The sequence below is a fragment of the Chelonia mydas genome, chromosome 6 (assembly GCF_015237465.2).
Source record: "Chelonia mydas isolate rCheMyd1 chromosome 6, rCheMyd1.pri.v2, whole genome shotgun sequence".
Taxonomy (NCBI): Eukaryota; Metazoa; Chordata; order Testudines; family Cheloniidae; genus Chelonia; species Chelonia mydas.
In genome coordinates this window covers 8,068,659-8,094,728 of record NC_051246.2, presented here as the reverse complement: position 1 = coordinate 8,094,728, position 26,070 = coordinate 8,068,659, and the positions used below count along the sequence as shown (strand labels likewise).

Here is a 26,070-nt window from a genome sequence, read left to right as displayed (position 1 = left end):
AAAAAGAACTTTGTTAATGCAGAGCCAAGGTTTGTCAGTGGTATCTCAAGCCCTTGCAGAATATTGAGTTCAACAAATCTGAAAACCCAGAAAGAGAGTTATGGAAAACATCCATATCATTTTTTCATGCTTTAGGTATTTTTTCATGCTTTGTGTGTATAAAAGATCTTCTACACTTTCCACAGTATGCATCCGATGAAGTGAGCTGTAGCTCACGAAAGCTTATGCTCAAATAAATTGGTTAGTCTCTAAGGTGTCACAAGTACACCTTTTCTTTTTGCGAATACAGACTAACACGGCTGTTACTCTGAAACCATCCATATCAGCTTAACTCTACCCCCTCCAGTTGGAAATAGTCAGTGAGAATTCTCTACAAGAAGTCTCCAGACATCCTATTTCTGTCATATTGACTGGGGGGAGCAGATTGGAAGCACGGACCTATTGTCATTGTTTTTAATACTCACACAAACTTTCAGAAATGGTTACTAAGAGCTGAACACTCAAAAGCAGTTACAGTTGTCAAGACGGCACGGCTTCCCCAGATCCTGGCTCACATGCAGGGGCAGGGAGAGGGGCTCAGACGTGCCAGTAGGGTAACCCCGCTCCAGAACCTGGCTCACATGAGGTGTGCAGGGAGGTGGGGTCACACTCCAGTAGATGGGTAGAGGCTCCTCAAATCCTGGCACACACACAGGGGCAGAGAGGGGACTCAGGCACTCCTGGGGGGCAGACACCCCCCCCCCCGAACCCAGCTCACACTGGGATTAGGGAGAGGGGCTCAGATCCCTTGGAAAGGCAAGGCCCCAAAACCTAGCACCCATGAGGAGGCACCTGGAGCGGGATCAGATCCCCTATAGATGGACAGTGTCCTCAGATCCTGACATTCACAAATCTAGGTTTGTTTGTTTTTATTGCATTTCCCCCAAATAAAGTAAAATTGCCCTGTCTCAAAGGAAATGTAGCAATCTGCCTGAACAACCTTTTCCAAATTTTCTGCCCAATGCAGCACTCCAGCTGACACGGCCTGGGTCAATCAGCATCAAAGGCCTAATACTTGAGCTATACACTTGGCATGAAACAGTGAAGACTAACAATCCTGGTGTACTCTACTGGGAGCACCATTTGGAGCCAGAGATTGCTGATGCTCGAATGTACGGAAGTGAAACCATTTTCAGACAAACTCTTATTTTGATTTTCTCCAAAGGGCAGGTGGGTGCCAGACCTTCTGTGGAGGTCACTCTGGAGCATTGGATACAATGATCTGAGCACTGATTTCATTGCTATCGATGAGCACCAAAAGCTTCCCAAAATCTGTTAACTATTTTTGAAAAAAATCAGGGGCTATATTTTTGAAATCCTATGGGCAAATTTCCCCTGTAATGGGGTCCCTGCAGAGCCCTTCTGGCTCCTGCCCTCGCTAGGCTGAGAAAGTCACACAGAGACCTTAGTGCAGTGCTCATCTGGTGCTTTTATTTACAAGTAGTGTTCCCACCACACACATAGTCCCCTTCTTACAGTCTACCGGGGGGGGGAAGCTATTTCTCCCTGCTTCCACTCACTGCCTTTCCTATAGTACAGTTTCCCCTCTTTCCAGCTCCTCCCCCCTGACTTCCTTCCCCTGAGGCTTTTATCCAGCCCCAGCCTGAAGAGGCAGCAGCTGTTCCAGCTTCCCCAATCAGGGCCAGGTGATCTACCCAGCTCCAATTCACCTCCCTTAATTGGAGCTGTAGTGACAGAGGGTTGGCTAAGCAGTTTTCTGCTTAGCACCCTGTCACACCCCAAATTTAGAACAGTTACAGAATTCCATATCCTTATGAGGCACACCAAATTTCAAGGCAATCTGAATAACCAAGTAGAATTTAGAGCACTTAGAAGAGTTGAGGTTTAAACAGAAGCCCTGCTGTACAATTCAGGTTACCTCTGCAGAATGGAGGCGAGGTAGCACAGAGGGAGGATTAAAGTCAGAAGTACTGAAGAGAAATATGAATTAAGAGATTTATGAAGATAAGAAATGGAAAATCTGGAGGGGTAAGTGCATGAAAAGAAAACAGGCTTAAAAGTTGTGAGACAGCAGAGGACCTTATTCCACATTCCTTCTCTAGTTCCAGAATGTGGAGGAGAAAGGGAGAGAATATCAAGGCTGCTCTTTCTGCAGACAACAAGCCTACAGACATCCCATTTCTGTCCTATTGACTGGGGAGAGCAGACTGGAAGCACTGACCTATTGTCATTGTTTGTTTTTTTAATACTGACCCACACTGTCAGAACTGGTCACTAAGGGCTAAACACCCAAAAGGAACTACTGTGTGATCAAGCCCCACATGTAAGTTAGGTGGCCAAACATCTGTCTTCCCCAAGGTTCCTGAACTGCTCCGGGGCTGAGGCAGGGGATAAGCGCCCGGGTGCCTAGAGTGACGTGCTCCACAAACCAGATGGAAGGCAGGTGGAGAAGCTCCTATCTGGTATGTTGGGACCAATCCGGTATTTCTGCTCTGAGCACACCTAAGTCGGCACAAAACAATGTCAGGACAAGGAGGCCCTTCTTCACAACCTTTAGCCCGGTGGTTAACGTACTTACTCAGGGTGCAGGAGACACCTGGCCATAGGTGCCGACTCCATGGCTGCTCCGGCGCTGGAGCACCCACAGGAAAAAATAGTGGGTTCACAGCACCCACTGGCGGCCCAGCCGATCAGCGACTTCCCTTCCCCCTGGCCCCGCTGAGCTTTCCGCCCGCATCAGCTGTTCAGCAGTAGGGGAAAGGGGAGGAGCTGGGGCAGGAAGGGGCTGATTGAGGGTGGGGAGCTCGGGAAATGGGGCAGAATGGGATGAAAAGAGGTGGGGGTGGGGCCTTGGGGGAAGGGCTGGAGTGGAGGTGGGCATGGGGCAGGGCAGGGGTAGAAAAGAAAGTTGGCACCTCTGCACCTAGTTTAAGTCCCCCCTCTGCCTGACGGGGAGAAGGGATTTGAACAGGGCTGAGCCAGCTACTCAGCTGCGTCCCCTAATCACTGGGCTCTGGAGTGATTCTCACTTTTTGTCTGGCCCAGTTAATTTTAATTATTCAGTTAATGTAGAAAAACCTCAACAAGAGACATGGAGAGAGACCCACAGCAGGATCTCTCAGAGCCCAGTGATTAGCGAGCTCCCCTGTGAGGTGGCAAATCGAAAACTGTGATTTAGGCACCTACATTTGGAATTCAGGCACCTACGTAGCTTTGCAGACCTGGGCCTGCCCCCCGAATTATTTTTTTTAATTAAGTTCAGATTGCTCCCCTGTCCTAAAAGGGAAATGGGTGCATTTCCCCTCAGATAACACTCAGTGAACATGCCAGGGTGGTTGTCACGCACAGAGAGCTTCATTCCCCTGAGATGTTTGCCTCTTCCCAAACTGTGCCTCCTTCGCACCCTTCACACAGGTCATCTGTTTCCTTGCCACATCATACATTAAGAGAGACTCAAACTAACCTGTGGACCAGTTATTGTGCAGAGCACCTCTGCAGACATCTTCAAGATCGCATTTTCTGATATTTCCTGAGGGGAAACAAATTTTAAACCAACAATAGAAAATTATACACATAGGCCCAGAATGCCCTCTCCCTCCCTACCTGAGGGCATAAACGGAAGGGTAGACCCAACCATCCCTCAGTTACTTCACCCATACAGAATCCCAGAGCTAAAGAACTCTGTAGAAGTGGAGTAGGAGTGTGGGTTTGGGGATCCATGTGAACAATACAATTCAAAGAACCACAATTACTGTAAGAAACGTCACCGTTTTTTTCCCCTTCAGCTAACTGTCCACCTGGATCCCAATTTGGGAACTCGCCAACGGTTACCTCCTGGCCTCCAGGTGGGTGCTGGGAGACCAATATTATCTCATTATTTCCTTGTACTCCCCGTCTGTCTGCATCTCTTCTCTCTTGTCTTACACTGAAATTGGAAGCTCTTGGGGGCAGGGACGGTCTTTATTTTCTACGTTTGCACAGTGCCGAGCATAACGGGACCTTGGTCCATGCCCGGGGCTCCTAGGTACTACTGAATTACACATAATACATATTCATTTGAATAGCAGGACTCCTGGTAGTAAAAATTTAGTATCGAGTCTCTAAGAAGGACCAGAATCAGATGCCTCAGGTGAATGTTTTCCACCTTCTTTGTAGACAACTATGTAGCATCCTATGGGGTAATTGCTGGTTGTTCTGTCTTCTGAATGATGATGGTTGAAATTCCTTGTGAATTAGCCAATCATTATAAAAATCACCACATAGTGATGACACAAATCCCTGAACCACGCTCCGGTAGTGAGAGAAGCTGGGCCAGTACAACTTCCGTGTAATTGGGGGTATGATAGACACACACTAACCTGACTCTGGCAAATTCGTTTAAACATGTTAAATCCCTCCATTATCTCTGCTGCTTCATTGCTGGCCGTTTCATTAACCCGTGACTGAAAAACAGAGATAAAGCCGTGAGATTCCATGATTTATTACTGATAATTCCTGTTAATAAGAACATGAAGAGAAAGGCGCTTGTCTTCAAACTCAGTGCACCTTTGACTGGGGTGACAGAGAGAACAAATAAAACCAGCAGCTGACAAATATAACTCCTCTCAAGAAGGGTCAGCCCCCAACACGGACTCCCTAAATCTTCCCAATCTCTAACCCCATCCAGCCTCCTCCCCTCCAGACGCCTCAGCAAAGAGCAATGTGCCCAAGGGGGCGATGCTGGGCCTGACCCTGTGCTGTCCCATTTTTGCCCCCTTCTGCCGGCCCTGTGCCCGGGGCAGGTGCCCCTCCCGCCACTCCCTGCTTATAACCCTCAGGATGTCACACGGGCTGCAGCTGTGTGCTGACTGGGTGGCAAGTGGCCTGCGGGCCGCAGACTGAGAACCACCGCTCTCACCCCACCCAGCCTCCTCCTTCCCAAAAGTCTTAGCAAAGAGAGACCGGTAACCGTGCGCCCTCAGGGTCAACAACTAGACTGATTCAGAACAAGGACGGGAGGGGGTCGGAGGGACGGACTTGTTCCAGAGCTGAGGTCACTCACGCAGCGCCGCCTGCCAGTAGCGCCCTCTCTTTTACACTGAAGACGAGGTGCCAAGAGCTGACTGGCAATACCCACAGTAGTAATCATTAGGATCTAGTCTCTAAGAAGGACCAGAGAGCTCCATTCCCCTCAGATGTTTACCTCTTCCCTCTCAGTTGCCTCTTCCCCAGTTCCGCCTCTTTCGCACCCTTTTCACAGGTCTTTCATTCTCCTGTCACATCACAGATTAAGAGAGACTCACACTAACCTGTGGATCAGTTATTGCGGAGAGCACCTCTGCAGACATCTTCAAGATCGCATCTTCCGGTATTTCCTGGGTGGAAACAAAATGTAAGCCACCTATAGAAAATTATACACAGGGGGCCAGATTTCTAAAAGAGCTAAGGGCTAGGTTTTCAAGGGCTCCATATCCACACTAAGGGCCCGATTTCCTAAAGAGCTCAAGTCCTAACGTGTTTGAGCGCCCCTGAAAAACTGGCCCATGCTGCCTTGATTTAGAGGAGAAATGCTGAAGCTACGGCAGGTGGTAATAACTCAACTGGCGGAGACAACAAATTGGCACCTAGGCGTCAGGGACAGTGCAGCCAGAAGAAGGGGGGATCTATGGGGGCAAGAAAACCTGCTTGAAGAACAGAATTTTTATTCCCCAGGAAATCTCAACGGTTTAAAACTAGTTTCTGCTGCAAATCACAATGAAAAGTCAAAATGAATGAATAAATACATTTGCAGAATTTGTTGGTTTTTTGTAAAAGACGTGGATTCAGGAATTCTGAAAAGAACGGTTCCTTCCCTTACAGAAACTGTGGTTCTGCGAGACATACTGGTCGTATGGATCCCACATCTGGTGTGCACGTGCCCCGTGTGCTCAAGTCTGGATCTTTTGGCCAACTGTGTCCGTTGGGGCTGCGCCTGCACCCAGAATGCCCTCTCCCTCCCTACCTGAGGGCATAAACGGAAGGGTAGACCCAACCATCCCTCAGTTACTTCACCCATACAGAATCCCAGAGCTAAAGAACTCTGTAGAAGTGGAGTAGGAGTGTGGGTTTGGGGATCCATGTGAACAATACAATTCAAAGAACCACAATTACTGTAAGAAACGTCACCGTTTTTTTCCCCTTCAGCTAACTGTCCACCTGGATCCCAATTTGGGAACTCGCCAACGGTTACCTCCTGGCCTCCAGGTGGGTGCTGGGAGACCAATATTATCTCATTATTTCCTTGTACTCCCCGTCTGTCTGCATCTCTTCTCTCTTGTCTTACACTGAAATTGGAAGCTCTTGGGGGCAGGGACGGTCTTTATTTTCTACGTTTGCACAGTGCCGAGCATAACGGGACCTTGGTCCATGCCCGGGGCTCCTAGGTACTACTGAATTACACATAATACATATTCATTTGAATAGCAGGACTCCTGGTAGTAAAAATTTAGTATCGAGTCTCTAAGAAGGACCAGAATCAGATGCCTCAGGTGAATGTTTTCCACCTTCTTTGTAGACAACTATGTAGCATCCTATGGGGTAATTGCTGGTTGTTCTGTCTTCTGAATGATGATGGTTGAAATTCCTTGTGAATTAGCCAATCATTACAAAAATCACCACATAGTGATGACACAAATCCCTGAACCACGCTCCGGTAGTGAGAGAAGCTGGGCCAGTACAACTTCCGTGTAATTGGGGGTATGATAGACACACACTAACCTGACTCTGGCAAATTCGTTTAAACATGTTAAATCCCTCCATTATCTCTGCTGCTTCATTGCTGGCCGTTTCATTAACCCGTGACTGAAAAACAGAGATAAAGCCGTGAGATTCCATGATTTATTACTGATAATTCCTGTTAATAAGAACATGAAGAGAAAGGCGCTTGTCTTCAAACTCAGTGCACCTTTGACTGGGGTGACAGAGAGAACAAATAAAACCAGCAGCTGACAAATATAACTCCTCTCAAGAAGGGTCAGCCCCCAACACGGACTCCCTAAATCTTCCCAATCTCTAACCCCATCCAGCCTCCTCCCCTCCAGACGCCTCAGCAAAGAGCAATGTGCCCAAGGGGGCGATGCTGGGCCTGACCCTGTGCTGTCCCATTTTTGCCCCCTTCTGCCGGCCCTGTGCCCGGGGCAGGTGCCCCTCCCGCCACTCCCTGCTTATAACCCTCAGGATGTCACACGGGCTGCAGCTGTGTGCTGACTGGGTGGCAAGTGGCCTGCGGGCCGCAGACTGAGAACCACCGCTCTCACCCCACCCAGCCTCCTCCTTCCCAAAAGTCTTAGCAAAGAGAGACCGGTAACCGTGCGCCCTCAGGGTCAACAACTAGACTGATTCAGAACAAGGACGGGAGGGGGTCGGAGGGACGGACTTGTTCCAGAGCTGAGGTCACTCACGCAGCGCCGCCTGCCAGTAGCGCCCTCTCTTTTACACTGAAGACGAGGTGCCAAGAGCTGACTGGCAATACCCACAGTAGTAATCATTAGGATCTAGTCTCTAAGAAGGACCAGAGAGCTCCATTCCCCTCAGATGTTTACCTCTTCCCTCTCAGTTGCCTCTTCCCCAGTTCCGCCTCTTTCGCACCCTTTTCACAGGTCTTTCATTCTCCTGTCACATCACAGATTAAGAGAGACTCACACTAACCTGTGGATCAGTTATTGCGGAGAGCACCTCTGCAGACATCTTCAAGATCGCATCTTCCGGTATTTCCTGAGTGGAAACAAAATGTAAGCCACCTATAGAAAATTATACACAGGGGGCCAGATTTCTAAAAGAGCTAAGGGCTAGGTTTTCAAGGGCTCCATATCCACACTAAGGGCCCGATTTCCTAAAGAGCTCAAGTCCTAACGTGTTTGAGCGCCCCTGAAAAACTGGCCCATGCTGCCTTGATTTAGAGGAGAAATGCTGAAGCTACGGCAGGTGGTAATAACTCAACTGGCGGAGACAACAAATTGGCACCTAGGCGTCAGGGACAGTGCAGCCAGAAGAAGGGGGGATCTATGGGGGCAAGAAAACCTGCTTGAAGAACAGAATTTTTATTCCCCAGGAAATCTCAACGGTTTAAAACTAGTTTCTGCTGCAAATCACAATGAAAAGTCAAAATGAATGAATAAATACATTTGCAGAATTTGTTGGTTTTTTGTAAAAGACGTGGATTCAGGAATTCTGAAAAGAACGGTTCCTTCCCTTACAGAAACTGTCGGTTCTGCGAGACATACTGGTCGTATGGATCCCACATCTGGTGTGCACGTGCCCCGTGTGCTCAAGTCTGGATCTTTTGGCCAACTGTGTCCGTTGGGGCTGCGCCTGCACCCAGAATGCCCTCTCCCTCCCTACCTGAGGGCATAAACGGAAGGGTAGACCCAACCATCCCTCAGTTACTTCACCCATACAGAATCCCAGAGCTAAAGAACTCTGTAGAAGTGGAGTAGGAGTGTGGGTTTGGGGATCCATGTGAACAATACAATTCAAAGAACCACAATTACTGTAAGAAACGTCACCGTTTTTTTCCCCTTCAGCTAACTGTCCACCTGGATCCCAATTTGGGAACTCGCCAACGGTTACCTCCTGGCCTCCAGGTGGGTGCTGGGAGACCAATATTATCTCATTATTTCCTTGTACTCCCCGTCTGTCTGCATCTCTTCTCTCTTGTACTTACACTGAAATTGGAAGCTCTTGGGGGCAGGGACGGTCTTTATTTTCTACGTTTGCACAGTGCCGAGCATAACGGGACCTTGGTCCATGCCCGGGGCTCCTAGGTACTACTGAATTACACATAATACATATTCATTTGAATAGCAGGACTCCTGGTAGTAAAAATTTAGTATCGAGTCTCTAAGAAGGACCAGAATCAGATGCCTCAGGTGAATGTTTTCCACCTTCTTTGTAGACAACTATGTAGCATCCTATGGGGTAATTGCTGGTTGTTCTGTCTTCTGAATGATGATGGTTGAAATTCCTTGTGAATTAGCCAATCATTACAAAAATCACCACATAGTGATGACACAAATCCCTGAACCACGCTCCGGTAGTGAGAGAAGCTGGGCCAGTACAACTTCCGTGTAATTGGGGGTATGATAGACACACACTAACCTGACTCTGGCAAATTCGTTTAAACATGTTAAATCCCTCCATTATCTCTGCTGCTTCATTGCTGGCCGTTTCATTAACCCGTGACTGAAAAACAGAGATAAAGCCGTGAGATTCCATGATTTATTACTGATAATTCCTGTTAATAAGAACATGAAGAGAAAGGCGCTTGTCTTCAAACTCAGTGCACCTTTGACTGGGGTGACAGAGAGAACAAATAAAACCAGCAGCTGACAAATATAACTCCTCTCAAGAAGGGTCAGCCCCCAACACGGACTCCCTAAATCTTCCCAATCTCTAACCCCATCCAGCCTCCTCCCCTCCAGACGCCTCAGCAAAGAGCAATGTGCCCAAGGGGGCGATGCTGGGCCTGACCCTGTGCTGTCCCATTTTTGCCCCCTTCTGCCGGCCCTGTGCCCGGGGCAGGTGCCCCTCCCGCCACTCCCTGCTTATAACCCTCAGGATGTCACACGGGCTGCAGCTGTGTGCTGACTGGGTGGCAAGTGGCCTGCGGGCCGCAGACTGAGAACCACCGCTCTCACCCCACCCAGCCTCCTCCTTCCCAAAAGTCTTAGCAAAGAGAGACCGGTAACCGTGCGCCCTCAGGGTCAACAACTAGACTGATTCAGAACAAGGACGGGAGGGGGTCGGAGGGACGGACTTGTTCCAGAGCTGAGGTCACTCACGCAGCGCCGCCTGCCAGTAGCGCCCTCTCTTTTACACTGAAGACGAGGTGCCAAGAGCTGACTGGCAATACCCACAGTAGTAATCATTAGGATCTAGTCTCTAAGAAGGACCAGAGAGCTCCATTCCCCTCAGATGTTTACCTCTTCCCTCTCAGTTGCCTCTTCCCCAGTTCCGCCTCTTTCGCACCCTTTTCACAGGTCTTTCATTCTCCTGTCACATCACAGATTAAGAGAGACTCACACTAACCTGTGGATCAGTTATTGCGGAGAGCACCTCTGCAGACATCTTCAAGATCGCATCTTCCGGTATTTCCTGAGTGGAAACAAAATGTAAGCCACCTATAGAAAATTATACACAGGGGGCCAGATTTCTAAAAGAGCTAAGGGCTAGGGTTTTCAAGGGCTCCATATCCACACTAAGGGCCCGATTTCCTAAAGAGCTCAAGTCCTAACGTGTTTGAGCGCCCCTGAAAAACTGGCCCATGCTGCCTTGATTTAGAGGAGAAATGCTGACGCTACGGCAGGTGGTAATAACTCAACTGGCGGAGACAACAAATTGGCACCTAGGCGTCAGGGACAGTGCAGCCAGAAGAAGGGGGGATCTATGGGGGCAAGAAAACCTGCTTGAAGAACAGAATTTTTATTCCCCAGGAAATCTCAACGGTTTAAAACTAGTTTCTGCTGCAAATCACAATGAAAAGTCAAAATGAATGAATAAATACATTTGCAGAATTTGTTGGTTTTTTGTAAAAGACGTGGATTCAGGAATTCTGAAAAGAACGGTTCCTTCCCTTACAGAAACTGTCGGTTCTGCGAGACATACTGGTCGTATGGATCCCACATCTGGTGTGCACGTGCCCCGTGTGCTCAAGTCTGGATCTTTTGGCCAACTGTGTCCGTTGGGGCTGCGCCTGCACCCAGAATGCCCTCTCCCTCCCTACCTGAGGGCATAAACGGAAGGGTAGACCCAACCATCCCTCAGTTACTTCACCCATACAGAATCCCAGAGCTAAAGAACTCTGTAGAAGTGGAGTAGGAGTGTGGGTTTGGGGATCCATGTGAACAATACAATTCAAAGAACCACAATTACTGTAAGAAACGTCACCGTTTTTTTCCCCTTCAGCTAACTGTCCACCTGGATCCCAATTTGGGAACTCGCCAACGGTTACCTCCTGGCCTCCAGGTGGGTGCTGGGAGACCAATATTATCTCATTATTTCCTTGTACTCCCCGTCTGTCTGCATCTCTTCTCTCTTGTCTTACACTGAAATTGGAAGCTCTTGGGGGCAGGGACGGTCTTTATTTTCTACGTTTGCACAGTGCCGAGCATAACGGGACCTTGGTCCATGCCCGGGGCTCCTAGGTACTACTGAATTACACATAATACATATTCATTTGAATAGCAGGACTCCTGGTAGTAAAAATTTAGTATCGAGTCTCTAAGAAGGACCAGAATCAGATGCCTCAGGTGAATGTTTTCCACCTTCTTTGTAGACAACTATGTAGCATCCTATGGGGTAATTGCTGGTTGTTCTGTCTTCTGAATGATGATGGTTGAAATTCCTTGTGAATTAGCCAATCATTACAAAAATCACCACATAGTGATGACACAAATCCCTGAACCACGCTCCGGTAGTGAGAGAAGCTGGGCCAGTACAACTTCCGTGTAATTGGGGGTATGATAGACACACACTAACCTGACTCTGGCAAATTCGTTTAAACATGTTAAATCCCTCCATTATCTCTGCTGCTTCATTGCTGGCCGTTTCATTAACCCGTGACTGAAAAACAGAGATAAAGCCGTGAGATTCCATGATTTATTACTGATAATTCCTGTTAATAAGAACATGAAGAGAAAGGCGCTTGTCTTCAAACTCAGTGCACCTTTGACTGGGGTGACAGAGAGAACAAATAAAACCAGCAGCTGACAAATATAACTCCTCTCAAGAAGGGTCAGCCCCCAACACGGACTCCCTAAATCTTCCCAATCTCTAACCCCATCCAGCCTCCTCCCCTCCAGACGCCTCAGCAAAGAGCAATGTGCCCAAGGGGGCGATGCTGGGCCTGACCCTGTGCTGTCCCATTTTTGCCCCCTTCTGCCGGCCCTGTGCCCGGGGCAGGTGCCCCTCCCGCCACTCCCTGCTTATAACCCTCAGGATGTCACACGGGCTGCAGCTGTGTGCTGACTGGGTGGCAAGTGGCCTGCGGGCCGCAGACTGAGAACCACCGCTCTCACCCCACCCAGCCTCCTCCTTCCCAAAAGTCTTAGCAAAGAGAGACCGGTAACCGTGCGCCCTCAGGGTCAACAACTAGACTGATTCAGAACAAGGACGGGAGGGGGTCGGAGGGACGGACTTGTTCCAGAGCTGAGGTCACTCACGCAGCGCCGCCTGCCAGTAGCGCCCTCTCTTTTACACTGAAGACGAGGTGCCAAGAGCTGACTGGCAATACCCACAGTAGTAATCATTAGGATCTAGTCTCTAAGAAGGACCAGAGAGCTCCATTCCCCTCAGATGTTTACCTCTTCCCTCTCAGTTGCCTCTTCCCCAGTTCCGCCTCTTTCGCACCCTTTTCACAGGTCTTTCATTCTCCTGTCACATCACAGATTAAGAGAGACTCACACTAACCTGTGGATCAGTTATTGCGGAGAGCACCTCTGCAGACATCTTCAAGATCGCATCTTCCGGTATTTCCTGGGTGGAAACAAAATTTAAGCCACCTATAGAAAATTATACACAGGGGGCCAGATTTCTAAAAGAGCTAAGGGCTAGGGTTTTCAAGGGCTCCATATCCACACTAAGGGCCCGATTTCCTAAAGAGCTCAAGTCCTAACGTGTTTGAGCGCCCCTGAAAAACTGGCCCATGCTGCCTTGATTTAGAGGAGAAATGCTGAAGCTACGGCAGGTGGTAATAACTCAACTGGCGGAGACAACAAATTGGCACCTAGGCGTCAGGGACAGTGCAGCCAGAAGAAGGGGGGATCTATGGGGGCAAGAAAACCTGCTTGAAGAACAGAATTTTTATTCCCCAGGAAATCTCAACGGTTTAAAACTAGTTTCTGCTGCAAATCACAATGAAAAGTCAAAATGAATGAATAAATACATTTGCAGAATTTGTTGGTTTTTTGTAAAAGACGTGGATTCAGGAATTCTGAAAAGAACGGTTCCTTCCCTTACAGAAACTGTCGTTCTGCGAGACATACTGGTCGTATGGATCCCACATCTGGTGTGCACGTGCCCCGTGTGCTCAAGTCTGGATCTTTTGGCCAACTGTGTCCGTTGGGGCTGCGCCTGCACCCAGAATGCCCTCTCCCTCCCTACCTGAGGGCATAAACGGAAGGGTAGACCCAACCATCCCTCAGTTACTTCACCCATACAGAATCCCAGAGCTAAAGAACTCTGTAGAAGTGGAGTAGGAGTGTGGGTTTGGGGATCCATGTGAACAATACAATTCAAAGAACCACAATTACTGTAAGAAACGTCACCGTTTTTTTCCCCTTCAGCTAACTGTCCACCTGGATCCCAATTTGGGAACTCGCCAACGGTTACCTCCTGGCCTCCAGGTGGGTGCTGGGAGACCAATATTATCTCATTATTTCCTTGTACTCCCCGTCTGTCTGCATCTCTTCTCTCTTGTCTTACACTGAAATTGGAAGCTCTTGGGGGCAGGGACGGTCTTTATTTTCTACGTTTGCACAGTGCCGAGCATAACGGGACCTTGGTCCATGCCCGGGGCTCCTAGGTACTACTGAATTACACATAATACATATTCATTTGAATAGCAGGACTCCTGGTAGTAAAAATTTAGTATCGAGTCTCTAAGAAGGACCAGAATCAGATGCCTCAGGTGAATGTTTTCCACCTTCTTTGTAGACAACTATGTAGCATCCTATGGGGTAATTGCTGGTTGTTCTGTCTTCTGAATGATGATGGTTGAAATTCCTTGTGAATTAGCCAATCATTACAAAAATCACCACATAGTGATGACACAAATCCCTGAACCACGCTCCGGTAGTGAGAGAAGCTGGGCCAGTACAACTTCCGTGTAATTGGGGGTATGATAGACACACACTAACCTGACTCTGGCAAATTCGTTTAAACATGTTAAATCCCTCCATTATCTCTGCTGCTTCATTGCTGGCCGTTTCATTAACCCGTGACTGAAAAACAGAGATAAAGCCGTGAGATTCCATGATTTATTACTGATAATTCCTGTTAATAAGAACATGAAGAGAAAGGCGCTTGTCTTCAAACTCAGTGCACCTTTGACTGGGGTGACAGAGAGAACAAATAAAACCAGCAGCTGACAAATATAACTCCTCTCAAGAAGGGTCAGCCCCCAACACGGACTCCCTAAATCTTCCCAATCTCTAACCCCATCCAGCCTCCTCCCCTCCAGACGCCTCAGCAAAGAGCAATGTGCCCAAGGGGGCGATGCTGGGCCTGACCCTGTGCTGTCCCATTTTTGCCCCCTTCTGCCGGCCCTGTGCCCGGGGCAGGTGCCCCTCCCGCCACTCCCTGCTTATAACCCTCAGGATGTCACACGGGCTGCAGCTGTGTGCTGACTGGGTGGCAAGTGGCCTGCGGGCCGCAGACTGAGAACCACCGCTCTCACCCCACCCAGCCTCCTCCTTCCCAAAAGTCTTAGCAAAGAGAGACCGGTAACCGTGCGCCCTCAGGGTCAACAACTAGACTGATTCAGAACAAGGACGGGAGGGGGTCGGAGGGACGGACTTGTTCCAGAGCTGAGGTCACTCACGCAGCGCCGCCTGCCAGTAGCGCCCTCTCTTTTACACTGAAGACGAGGTGCCAAGAGCTGACTGGCAATACCCACAGTAGTAATCATTAGGATCTAGTCTCTAAGAAGGACCAGAGAGCTCCATTCCCCTCAGATGTTTACCTCTTCCCTCTCAGTTGCCTCTTCCCCAGTTCCGCCTCTTTCGCACCCTTTTCACAGGTCTTTCATTCTCCTGTCACATCACAGATTAAGAGAGACTCACACTAACCTGTGGATCAGTTATTGCGGAGAGCACCTCTGCAGACATCTTCAAGATCGCATCTTCCGGTATTTCCTGAGTGGAAACAAAATGTAAGCCACCTATAGAAAATTATACACAGGGGGCCAGATTTCTAAAAGAGCTAAGGGCTAGGGTTTTCAAGGGCTCCATATCCACACTAAGGGCCCGATTTCCTAAAGAGCTCAAGTCCTAACGTGTATGAGCGCCCCTGAAAAACTGGCCCATGCTGCCTTGATTTAGAGGAGAAATGCTGAAGCTACGGCAGGTGGTAATAACTCAACTGGCGGAGACAACAAATTGGCACCTAGGCGTCAGGGACAGTGCAGCCAGAAGAAGGGGGGATCTATGGGGGCAAGAAAACCTGCTTGAAGAACAGAATTTTTATTCCCCAGGAAATCTCAACGGTTTAAAACTAGTTTCTGCTGCAAATCACAATGAAAAGTCAAAATGAATGAATAAATACATTTGCAGAATTTGTTGGTTTTTTGTAAAAGACGTGGATTCAGGAATTCTGAAAAGAACGGTTCCTTCCCTTACAGAAACTGTGGTTCTGCGAGACATACTGGTCGTATGGATCCCACATCTGGTGTGCACGTGCCCCGTGTGCTCAAGTCTGGATCTTTTGGCCAACTGTGTCCGTTGGGGCTGCGCCTGCACCCAGAATGCCCTCTCCCTCCCTACCTGAGGGCATAAACGGAAGGGTAGACCCAACCATCCCTCAGTTACTTCACCCATACAGAATCCCAGAGCTAAAGAACGCTGTAGAAGTGGAGTAGGAGTGTGGGTTTGGGGATCCATGTGAACAATACAATTCAAAGAACCACAATTACTGTAAGAAACGTCACCGTTTTTTTCCCCTTCAGCTAACTGTCCACCTGGATCCCAATTTGGGAACTCGCCAACGGTTACCTCCTGGCCTCCAGGTGGGTGCTGGGAGACCAATATTATCTCATTATTTCCTTGTACTCCCCGTCTGTCTGCATCTCTTCTCTCTTGTCCTACACTGAAATTGGAAGCTCTTGGGGGCAGGGACGGTCTTTATTTTCTACGTTTGCACAGTGCCGAGCATAACGGGACCTTGGTCCATGCCCGGGGCTCCTAGGTACTACTGAATTACACATAATACATATTCATTTGAATAGCAGGACTCCTGGTAGTAAAAATTTAGTATCGAGTCTCTAAGAAGGACCAGAATCAGATGCCTCAGGTGAATGTTTTCCACCTTCTTTGTAGACAACTATGTAGCATCCTATGGGGTAATTGCTGGTTGTTCTGTCTTCTGAATGATGATGGTTGAAATTCCTTGTGAATTAGCCAATCATTACAAAAATCACCACATAGTGATGACACAAATCCCTGAACCACGCTCCGGTAGTGAGAGAAGCTGGGCCAGTACAACTTCCGTGTAATTGGGGGTATGATAGACACACACTAACCTGACTCTGGCAAATTCGTTTAAACATGTTAAATCCCTCCATTATCTCTGCTGCTTCATTGCTGGCCGTTTCATTAACCCGTGACTGAAAAACAGAGATAAAGCCGTGAGATTCCATGATTTATTACTGATAATTCCTGTTAATAAGAACATGAAGAGAAAGGCACTTGTCTTCAAACTCAGTGCACCTTTGACTGGGGTGACAGAGAGAACAAATAAAACCAGCAGCTGACAAATATAACTCCTCTCAAGAAGGGTCAGCCCCCAACACGGACTCCCTAAATCTTCCCAATCTCTAACCCCATCCAGCCTCCTCCCCTCCAGACGCCTCAGCAAAGAGCAATGTGCCCAAGGGGGCGATGCTGGGCCTGACCCTGTGCTGTCCCATTTTTGCCCCCTTCTGCCGGCCCTGTGCCCGGGGCAGGTGCCCCTCCCGCCACTCCCTGCTTATAACCCTCAGGATGTCACACGGGCTGCAGCTGTGTGCTGACTGGGTGGCAAGTGGCCTGCGGGCCGCAGACTGAGAACCACCGCTCTCACCCCACCCAGCCTCCTCCTTCCCAAAAGTCTTAGCAAAGAGAGACCGGTAACCGTGCGCCCTCAGGGTCAACAACTAGACTGATTCAGAACAAGGACGGGAGGGGGTCGGAGGGACGGACTTGTTCCAGAGCTGAGGTCACTCACGCAGCGCCGCCTGCCAGTAGCGCCCTCTCTTTTACACTGAAGACGAGGTGCCAAGAGCTGACTGGCAATACCCACAGTAGTAATCATTAGGATCTAGTCTCTAAGAAGGACCAGAGAGCTCCATTCCCCTCAGATGTTTACCTCTTCCCTCTCAGTTGCCTCTTCCCCAGTTCCGCCTCTTTCGCACCCTTTTCACAGGTCTTTCATTCTCCTGTCACATCACAGATTAAGAGAGACTCACACTAACCTGTGGATCAGTTATTGCGGAGAGCACCTCTGCAGACATCTTCAAGATCGCATCTTCCGGTATTTCCTGAGTGGAAACAAAATGTAAGCCACCTATAGAAAATTATACACAGGGGGCCAGATTTCTAAAAGAGCTAAGGGCTAGGGTTTTCAAGGGCTCCATATCCACACTAAGGGCCCGATTTCCTAAAGAGCTCAAGTCCTAACGTGTTTGAGCGCCCCTGAAAAACTGGCCCATGCTGCCTTGATTTAGAGGAGAAATGCTGAAGCTACGGCAGGTGGTAATAACTCAACTGGCGGAGACAACAAATTGGCACCTAGGCGTCAGGGACAGTGCAGCCAGAAGAAGGGGGGATCTATGGGGGCAAGAAAACCTGCTTGAAGAACAGAATTTTTATTCCCCAGGAAATCTCAACGGTTTAAAACTAGTTTCTGCTGCAAATCACAATGAAAAGTCAAAATGAATGAATAAATACATTTGCAGAATTTGTTGGTTTTTTGTAAAAGACGTGGATTCAGGAATTCTGAAAAGAACGGTTCCTTCCCTTACAGAAACTGTGGTTCTGCGAGACATACTGGTCGTATGGATCCCACATCTGGTGTGCACGTGCCCCGTGTGCTCAAGTCTGGATCTTTTGGCCAACTGTGTCCGTTGGGGCTGCGCCTGCACCCAGAATGCCCTCTCCCTCCCTACCTGAGGGCATAAACGGAAGGGTAGACCCAACCATCCCTCAGTTACTTCACCCATACAGAATCCCAGAGCTAAAGAACTCTGTAGAAGTGGAGTAGGAGTGTGGGTTTGGGGATCCATGTGAACAATACAATTCAAAGAACCACAATTACTGTAAGAAACGTCACCGTTTTTTTCCCCTTCAGCTAACTGTCCACCTGGATCCCAATTTGGGAACTCGCCAACGGTTACCTCCTGGCCTCCAGGTGGGTGCTGGGAGACCAATATTATCTCATTATTTCCTTGTACTCCCCGTCTGTCTGCATCTCTTCTCTCTTGTCTTACACTGAAATTGGAAGCTCTTGGGGGCAGGGACGGTCTTTATTTTCTACGTTTGCACAGTGCCGAGCATAACGGGACCTTGGTCCATGCCCGGGGCTCCTAGGTACTACTGAATTACACATAATACATATTCATTTGAATAGCAGGACTCCTGGTAGTAAAAATTTAGTATCGAGTCTCTAAGAAGGACCAGAATCAGATGCCTCAGGTGAATGTTTTCCACCTTCTTTGTAGACAACTATGTAGCATCCTATGGGGTAATTGCTGGTTGTTCTGTCTTCTGAATGATGATGGTTGAAATTCCTTGTGAATTAGCCAATCATTACAAAAATCACCACATAGTGATGACACAAATCCCTGAACCACGCTCCGGTAGTGAGAGAAGCTGGGCCAGTACAACTTCCGTGTAATTGGGGGTATGATAGACACACACTAACCTGACTCTGGCAAATTCGTTTAAACATGTTAAATCCCTCCATTATCTCTGCTGCTTCATTGCTGGCCGTTTCATTAACCCGTGACTGAAAAACAGAGATAAAGCCGTGAGATTCCATGATTTATTACTGATAATTCCTGTTAATAAGAACATGAAGAGAAAGGCGCTTGTCTTCAAACTCAGTGCACCTTTGACTGGGGTGACAGAGAGAACAAATAAAACCAGCAGCTGACAAATATAACTCCTCTCAAGAAGGGTCAGCCCCCAACACGGACTCCCTAAATCTTCCCAATCTCTAACCCCATCCAGCCTCCTCCCCTCCAGACGCCTCAGCAAAGAGCAATGTGCCCAAGGGGGCGATGCTGGGCCTGACCCTGTGCTGTCCCATTTTTGCCCCCTTCTGCCGGCCCTGTGCCCGGGGCAGGTGCCCCTCCCGCCACTCCCTGCTTATAACCCTCAGGATGTCACATGGGCTGCAGCTGTGTGCTGACTGGGTGGCAAGTGGCCTGCGGGCCGCAGACTGAGAACCACCGCTCTCACCCCACCCAGCCTCCTCCTTCCCAAAAGTCTTAGCAAAGAGAGACCGGTAACCGTGCGCCCTCAGGGTCAACAACTAGACTGATTCAGAACAAGGACGGGAGGGGGTCGGAGGGACGGACTTGTTCCAGAGCTGAGGTCACTCACGCAGCGCCGCCTGCCAGTAGCGCCCTCTCTTTTACACTGAAGACGAGGTGCCAAGAGCTGACTGGCAATACCCACAGTAGTAATCATTAGGATCTAGTCTCTAAGAAGGACCAGAGAGCTCCATTCCCCTCAGATGTTTACCTCTTCCCTCTCAGTTGCCTCTTCCCCAGTTCCGCCTCTTTCGCACCCTTTTCACAGGTCTTTCATTCTCCTGTCACATCACAGATTAAGAGAGACTCACACTAACCTGTGGATCAGTTATTGCGGAGAGCACCTCTGCAGACATCTTCAAGATCGCATCTTCCGGTATTTCCTGAGTGGAAACAAAATGTAAGCCACCTATAGAAAATTATACACAGGGGGCCAGATTTCTAAAAGAGCTAAGGGCTAGGTTTTCAAGGGCTCCATATCCACACTAAGGGCCCAATTTCCTAAAGAGCTCAGTTCCTAACGTGTTTGAGCGCCCCTGAATATCTGGCCCATGCTGCCTTGATTTAGAGGAGAAATGCTGAAGCTACGGCAGGTGGTAATAACTCAGCTGGCGGAGACAACAAATTGGCACCTAGGCGTCAGGGACAGTGCAGCCAGAAGAAGGGGGGATCTATGGGGGCAAGAAAACCTGCTTGAAGAACAGAATTTTTATTCCCCAGGAAATCTCAACGTTTTAAAATTAGTTTCTGCTGCAAATCACAATGAAATGTCAAAATAAATATATAAATATGTTTGTGGGGGATGGGGGGCAGCAGCCCTGAGTGCAGGTGCCAAGAACGTGGGGAAGAGACACAGGGGTGGGGAGGGAACAGAAGCCCCAAAGCTTGAGCACCCAGCTATCACATTTCACGCGGCACGGCTAATTTCACGGTCCGTGACGTGGTTTTCATGGCTTTGAAATTCGTAAGGCCCTACTTAGGTCTGGTGCGAGCTCTGATGGGACACTGGGGCAGGGAATGGTTGGGGATAACCTAGCCCAGCTCTCTAATTCCCCTTACTCTGGGAGCTGGGAGAGCTCTGTGATGCTGGTAGACCAGGTGCCAGCTCATGTCAAGGTCTCTAGGCCTCAGTGAACACCAACAAATGCATAGCTGGAAACCAGTGTGGCTCACCTCTGTTTTAGTATTATTAAGATAGGGGTTAAACTCATAATAATAGAGTGTTTGGACCCTATGAAATGCTTGTAAATTGCTTCAGGCATTAATCTTTCTTATCGCCTTTTTCCATGCCACAGGGTAATATTTAAGTGTTTGTTCTAGAACTGTAAAAAATGTTTGCTTAGAATCTCTAAACCCAGTCAGGAAAAAAACATCATCACGTGTAAAATGATGCTTTGCCCTAGGAGGGGCTATCTCCTGCCCAACACAGGAAAGCCATAAGCCCCAGACAGGCCACTGTGGGACAAGAACCTTTGTTGATGGTCCCCTCACTCCCATAAAGAGGGGACACGCAGAAGCGCTTGTCCCATCAGTTTGAACTCAAGGGGGAAGGGAATAAAAATTTTTGTCAAGGAGAAATTCCTACCTTTTTGTGACTTGGACTCTGAAAGGGCTAGAATTACTAAGAATAGGCAAAAAGGTCCCCAGGATTAACCTGCTTTAGCCCTAAAGGACATAAAGAGCTGTCAGCAGCTCTATCATCATTTAAAACTTAAGATGGTAACGCATTTGTGTTTGTGTGTGTGTGTGTGTATTTACCTGCTTTAATCTTGCAAATAGCTTTCTTTTTTTATTTTACATTAATAAATCCTTAGTTTACTACAGCATTGGCTACAAGTGTTGTTTTTGGTATGATCTAAGGTACAAATTGACCTGCGGTAAGTGACTGCTCTCTTGGGACTGGGAGTAACCTGAATATTTTGTGATCTTTGATGTAAAGTGACCATCTACCACAAAAACAGGCTTGCCTGGGTGGCAAGCTAGACCGGAGTGCCCAAGGCGACTGCCAATGACTCCATGACAGGGCTGTTACAGCACCTGAGGAGTTCACACTTGTTACTTGGTTGGTGAAAGATAAGTATAGAGCTCACAACCAGTTTGGGGTGTCAGCCCTGCTTCTTAACAGTCTATCCTGAGGATAGCATTCCTGACCGTGAGGCACTGCAGACAGTGTGACAAACTCTTTCCTCATGTGGTGCTTCCACTGGGGGCAGGTGGGCATGGCCAGCCCAGAAGTTGTCACCCCCCACCCCCACACGCACATAGAGCTGCCAGAGCAGCTCGCAGACATTCCCTTTATAATTTAGAATGGAAAGTGTTTGGCAGCCCTGTGATGGGGCGCACTTGCCCAGCACCAGATGGGAAGGGGTTAATTCTGTATTGTGGGCTGAGAAAGCCACACCCCCTTCTCTCTACTGGGCATGCTCCAAATGTAGCAGTATGAAGGAGAGCAGCCCAGCTCAGTCAGGAGGGGATGCCAAAGGGGAAGCACGTGTGCCAGGAGCTCCTCCTGAAGACTGCCTCCAGCCTTTGCCAGTGGAGAGCAGAGACGTAGAGCACAGGCTCAGACCCCAGCAGCCCACGGAGCGGGCAGGGAGCGGCCGGTGCTGTGGAACCTGGAGATCCCAATGCCTCTTGGACTACAATGCCCGAGATCACGGTAGGAAGTGGCCCAGGTGCGGTGACAGAGTGGTATCTCCCACTGAGGTAAGCTCAGCATGTGTCGGTGGAACTCCTTACTGAGCTAGTGGCTGGTCGTTCTGCCGCTACCAGGGCTCTGGGTCAGGGCCCGGTGGAGTCAGGTGGGCCTGGGCCCCCCTACCTGGGCCACCAGCCATCCCTGCCGGTGGCCCCCATAGATTGTGGCTACTGGGCCGCATTGCCCTGACATTCGGGGTGCATTGAATCATAGAATCATAGAATATCAGGGTTGGAAGGGACCTCAGGAGGTCATCTAGTCCAACCCCCTGCTCAAAGCAGGACCAATCCCCAATTAAATCATCCCAGCCAGGGCTTTGTCAAGCCTGACCTTAAAAACTTCTAAGGAAGGAGATTCCACCACCTCCCTAGGTAACGCATTCCAGTGTTTCACCACCCTCCTAGTGAAAAAGTTTTTCCTAATATCCAACCTAAACCTCCCCCACTGCAACTTGAGACCATTACTCCTTGTTCTGCTATCTGCTACCACTGAGAACAGTCTAGGTCCATCCTCTTTGGAACCCCCTTTCAGGTAGTTGAAAGCAGCTATCAAATCCCCCCTCATTCTTCTCTTCCATAGAGAGAGACTCTGCATGGACTCTGGCCGCTAAGTTGCACTACGTCGTGTGAGCGGGGTGTTTGTAGGGACTCTGGCCATTGGGCCGCACTGCCCTGATGTTAAGGGTGTGTTGTAGGGACTCTGGCCGCTAGGCCACGCTACTATGAGCGAGCTGGGTGTTTGTAAGGACTCTGGCCATTGGGCTGCCCTGCCCTGATGGTAGGGGCGTGTTGTATGGACTCTAGCCACTAGGCGTGTTACCCTGACCAAGCAGGATGATCCTATGGACTCTGGCCATTGGGCCACACTATCCCGCAGCTAAGGACAGACATACGGACTTGGGTTGGGGGAAAGAGGCACATAAGGCTTGTGCACCTGTCCCATTCCACAAGGGAGACGGGCATACTCGCCCCACATCGGATGGGGTCACCTTAGCCATGTCACATATGGTGGAGAATGCGGGCAGCGACTGGAGACCTAAGGAGAGGCCTAAACTAAGGAATCGGAAGGCGGTGCAAATACCCCTCTGGGATTAACGTCCCACGCTAGTGACTCACAGATAGTCGATGCTAGTATGGAGTCTGACAAAGTCTTGAAATGGCTCCTGGAAGGCCAACAGCAAAGCGCCATACAGCAACAACAGCAGTATGTGCAGCTGCTGCAACAGGTAATGAGTCACCAACAGGAGATGATGCGAGAGTTGGCCACCCAACAGCAATCCCAACAGGAAAAGCTTGTTCAATAAAGGGCAGTCGTTCTGTGGCCAGGCGAGCCACTGGCCAATCCCCAAAAAGACCCCTACCACCTGGGCTCCCCCATAAGGCTCATGAAGATGGGCCTGGGGATGATCCTGAGGCCTTCTTCATTATGTTTGAGTGGGTGGCCACTGTTGCACAATGGCCGGCAGGACACTGGACGACCCTGGTACCCCTTTAACCGGCCCAGCTCAAGCAGCCTACTGTAACCTGGACCCCCAAGATGCCCTGGACTACAAAACAGTGAAGGTGGCCATACTAGACCAGACCGGTATCAGTCCAGAGACATATCAACAGCACTTTCATCAGAGACAGTATCTGACAGGGGTCAGGCCATGGGTAGTTGCTCAACATCTACAGGACTATGCTTGGCAATGGCTAGAGCCCGACAAGCCGTCCAGGGCACAAATGGCAGAGGCAGTCAGCTTGGAACAGTTTGCTCAAATCCTCCCAGCCAGAGGCAATGAGTGGTTGTGTAGACACTGCCCCGCGACACTTATGGAGGCAGTAATCCTGATGGAGGATTACTTGTCAGCGGAGACTACAGAACCCCGACCCCGCAAGGCAGATGAACCCATGGGGAGAGGCCAAATAACCAGGGAAACACCTCAGGTGACCCCAACGGGAGGGCCACGATGCCCGTTGGGAGCCTCAGGCTAGCCCCCCAACCCAAATCAGAAATTGTCTGCCACCTGAGGTCCTATACTGTGGGAAGAGGCAACACTTGGAGGGGTAGAGCTGAATTGGATTGACACGCCACCCAGAAGACTGAGAGACCGTTGTTATGAATGTGGTCAAGAAGTACATTTTCATCAGGATTGCCCATACATGGACTGTAATTATGGGCAAGTCTGGGTTGCCAGCCCCCGGGCCCACAGAAGGGGCCCAGGGAAACTAGAAGTCCCGCAGCTCGTCAAAGGGGTTCCTACGACAGCAATGATAGACTCGGGCTGCAGTCAAACTCTTGTCCGGGGTGACCTCGTGCCTGATTTGGAGCCAGACGGAACCCCCATTTATGTCCAATGCGTTCATGGTGACCTACATTCATATCCCACTGCCCAGGTAACACTGGTAATACACAACCGAAGAGCAAACCTCTCGGTGGGTATAACCTGGAGGCTAGACTTCCCAGTGATCCTAGGGCAGGACTGGCCATGGTTCCGAGAATTCTTGCAAAAGTCTGCCCTGGACCCTCCAATGGGAAAGGATGAGGGGCAGGCACAGGGAGGACTACTTGGGCGAGAGCATAAGGATGAGGATCCTCGGGAAGGGCCCTCTAGACCCACTGAAACTCCAGTACCCCAACTGACATTGACAGATTCCTCTGTCGAGGAGGCACAGAGAGAGCTGGAATGGGACGGCGACTTTATTCAGGAACAGCGAGAGGACTCCACACTTAGGCATGCCTAGGAACAGGCCACCGTTAGGGATCAAGAAGAGGGGGAGGCTTCCTGAAAACCCCAAGGCCCATGGTCCGAGGTATGGTGGGACCTCCTCTATCAGCTGGTGGAAGAGCCCCAGACTTGAGAAATACTCTGCCAATTGCTGGGCCCTTGAAGTCTACGCCAGGGACTTCTACACCTTGCTCATTCAGTACCCTGGGCAGGGCACCAACAGGTGGCATTCAGTACCCTGGGCAGGGCACCAACAGGTGGCGCAGCAATTCTTCTGGCCAGGGATTCACCAAGAGGTGAGGAATTATTGTGCATCATGCCCAGAGTGTCAACTCACGGGCCCGAAAGGAGTACAAATGGCGCCCTTCACACCTCTTCCAAGAGTCAAAATCCCCTTTAAACGAATAGGACTTGACTTGGTGGGCCCACTATAAAAGAGTGCCTCGGGCCACCAATTCATCCTCGTGATTGTAGATTACACTACCTGGTACCCAGAAGCGGTCCCATTACAGATGGCCACTGCACCTATGATAGCTGCCGAACTCACCGAAGTCTTTTCCCGGGTAGGAATACCCCATGAAATCTTGATAGGCCAGCGGACTAACATGACTTCCCGGTTGATGGCTGACCTCTGCCATCTTTTAGGCATACAAGCCCCGAGGACATCCCTAAACCACCCCCAGATGGACGGATTGATGGAACTTTTTAACAAGACATTGAAAAGCATGCTAAGTAAATTTGTGGAAGGGGATCCATGGCAGTGGGATACGTTACTCCCAGCCTTGTAGTTTGCTATAAGAGAGATACCCCAAGCCTCCCAGGGTTCTCCCCATTTAAACTCCTACATGGGGACAACCCCAAGGCATCCTCGACCTCCTGAAGGAGGGCTGGGAAGAACAGGAGACCCAGGGAAAGGGGGTCGTCCATCATGTTCTACATTTACAGGAAAGGTTGCAGAGACTTGGGACCTTTGCTAGAGAAAACCATAGGAGCAGGCCTCAATCTGAATCAGAAGGAACAACTCCAAAGACTATTGCGGTTTTACCCAGAGGTCTTGTCAGCCTGGCCTGGGTGGATGGCTGTCATGAGTCATCATGTCGCCATCCTGCCAGGGCAGAAGGTACGCAACCCTCACTGGCCCCTGCCTAAGAAGATGTGGGAGGCCATTCGGAAGGAACTGGAGGTTATGCTAAATATGGGCGTGATGGAGGAATCACATAGTGAGTGGCGAAGCCCAATAGTCCTAGTTCCAAAACCAAACAGCACCCTCTGATTCTGCATTGATTGTAGAAAGCTGAACAATATATCTCGGTTTGACGCCGACCCAATGCCCCGGGTCAATGAACTCCTAGAGAGGCTGTGGGGAGCCTGTCATAAATATAAACGGAAGGGTAAACCCCTTTAAAATCCCTCCTGGCCAGAGGA

General features: G+C 49.5%; 1 protein-coding gene across 1 annotated transcript; it reads right to left on the bottom strand.

Annotated features, from left to right (window-relative positions):
• Positions 1–1,234: 1,234 nt before the first annotated feature.
• Positions 1,235–25,283, bottom strand: LOC122466161. The gene is made up of 17 exons (XM_043548385.1): positions 25,193–25,283; positions 19,558–19,649; positions 18,628–18,711; positions 17,180–17,245; positions 16,250–16,333; positions 14,802–14,867; positions 13,872–13,955; positions 12,424–12,489; positions 11,494–11,577; positions 10,045–10,110; positions 9,115–9,198; positions 7,666–7,731; positions 6,736–6,819; positions 5,289–5,354; positions 4,359–4,442; positions 3,464–3,529; positions 1,235–1,318 (listed from the first exon to the last, which is right to left on the bottom strand). Exons 1-17 carry the CDS (start codon positions 25,281–25,283, stop codon positions 1,235–1,237), a joined length of 1,317 nt encoding a protein of 438 aa, XP_043404320.1.
• Between the last annotated feature and the right edge of the window lie 787 nt (positions 25,284–26,070).

Bases quoted from the DNA above. Each gene is read 5' to 3' on its own strand.
- LOC122466161 (XM_043548385.1), bottom strand. From the start codon at position 25,283: ATGGCAGAGGTCAGCCATCAACCGGGAAGTCATGTTAGTCCGCTGGCC. The intron at 16,334-17,179 runs GTTAGTGTGAGT...TCTGTTTTTCAG, and splicing joins CCGCAATAACTGATCCACAG to TCACGGGTTAATGAAACGGC. The intron at 4,443-5,288 runs GTTAGTGTGAGT...TCTGTTTTTCAG, and splicing joins CCGCAATAACTGATCCACAG to TCACGGGTTAATGAAACGGC.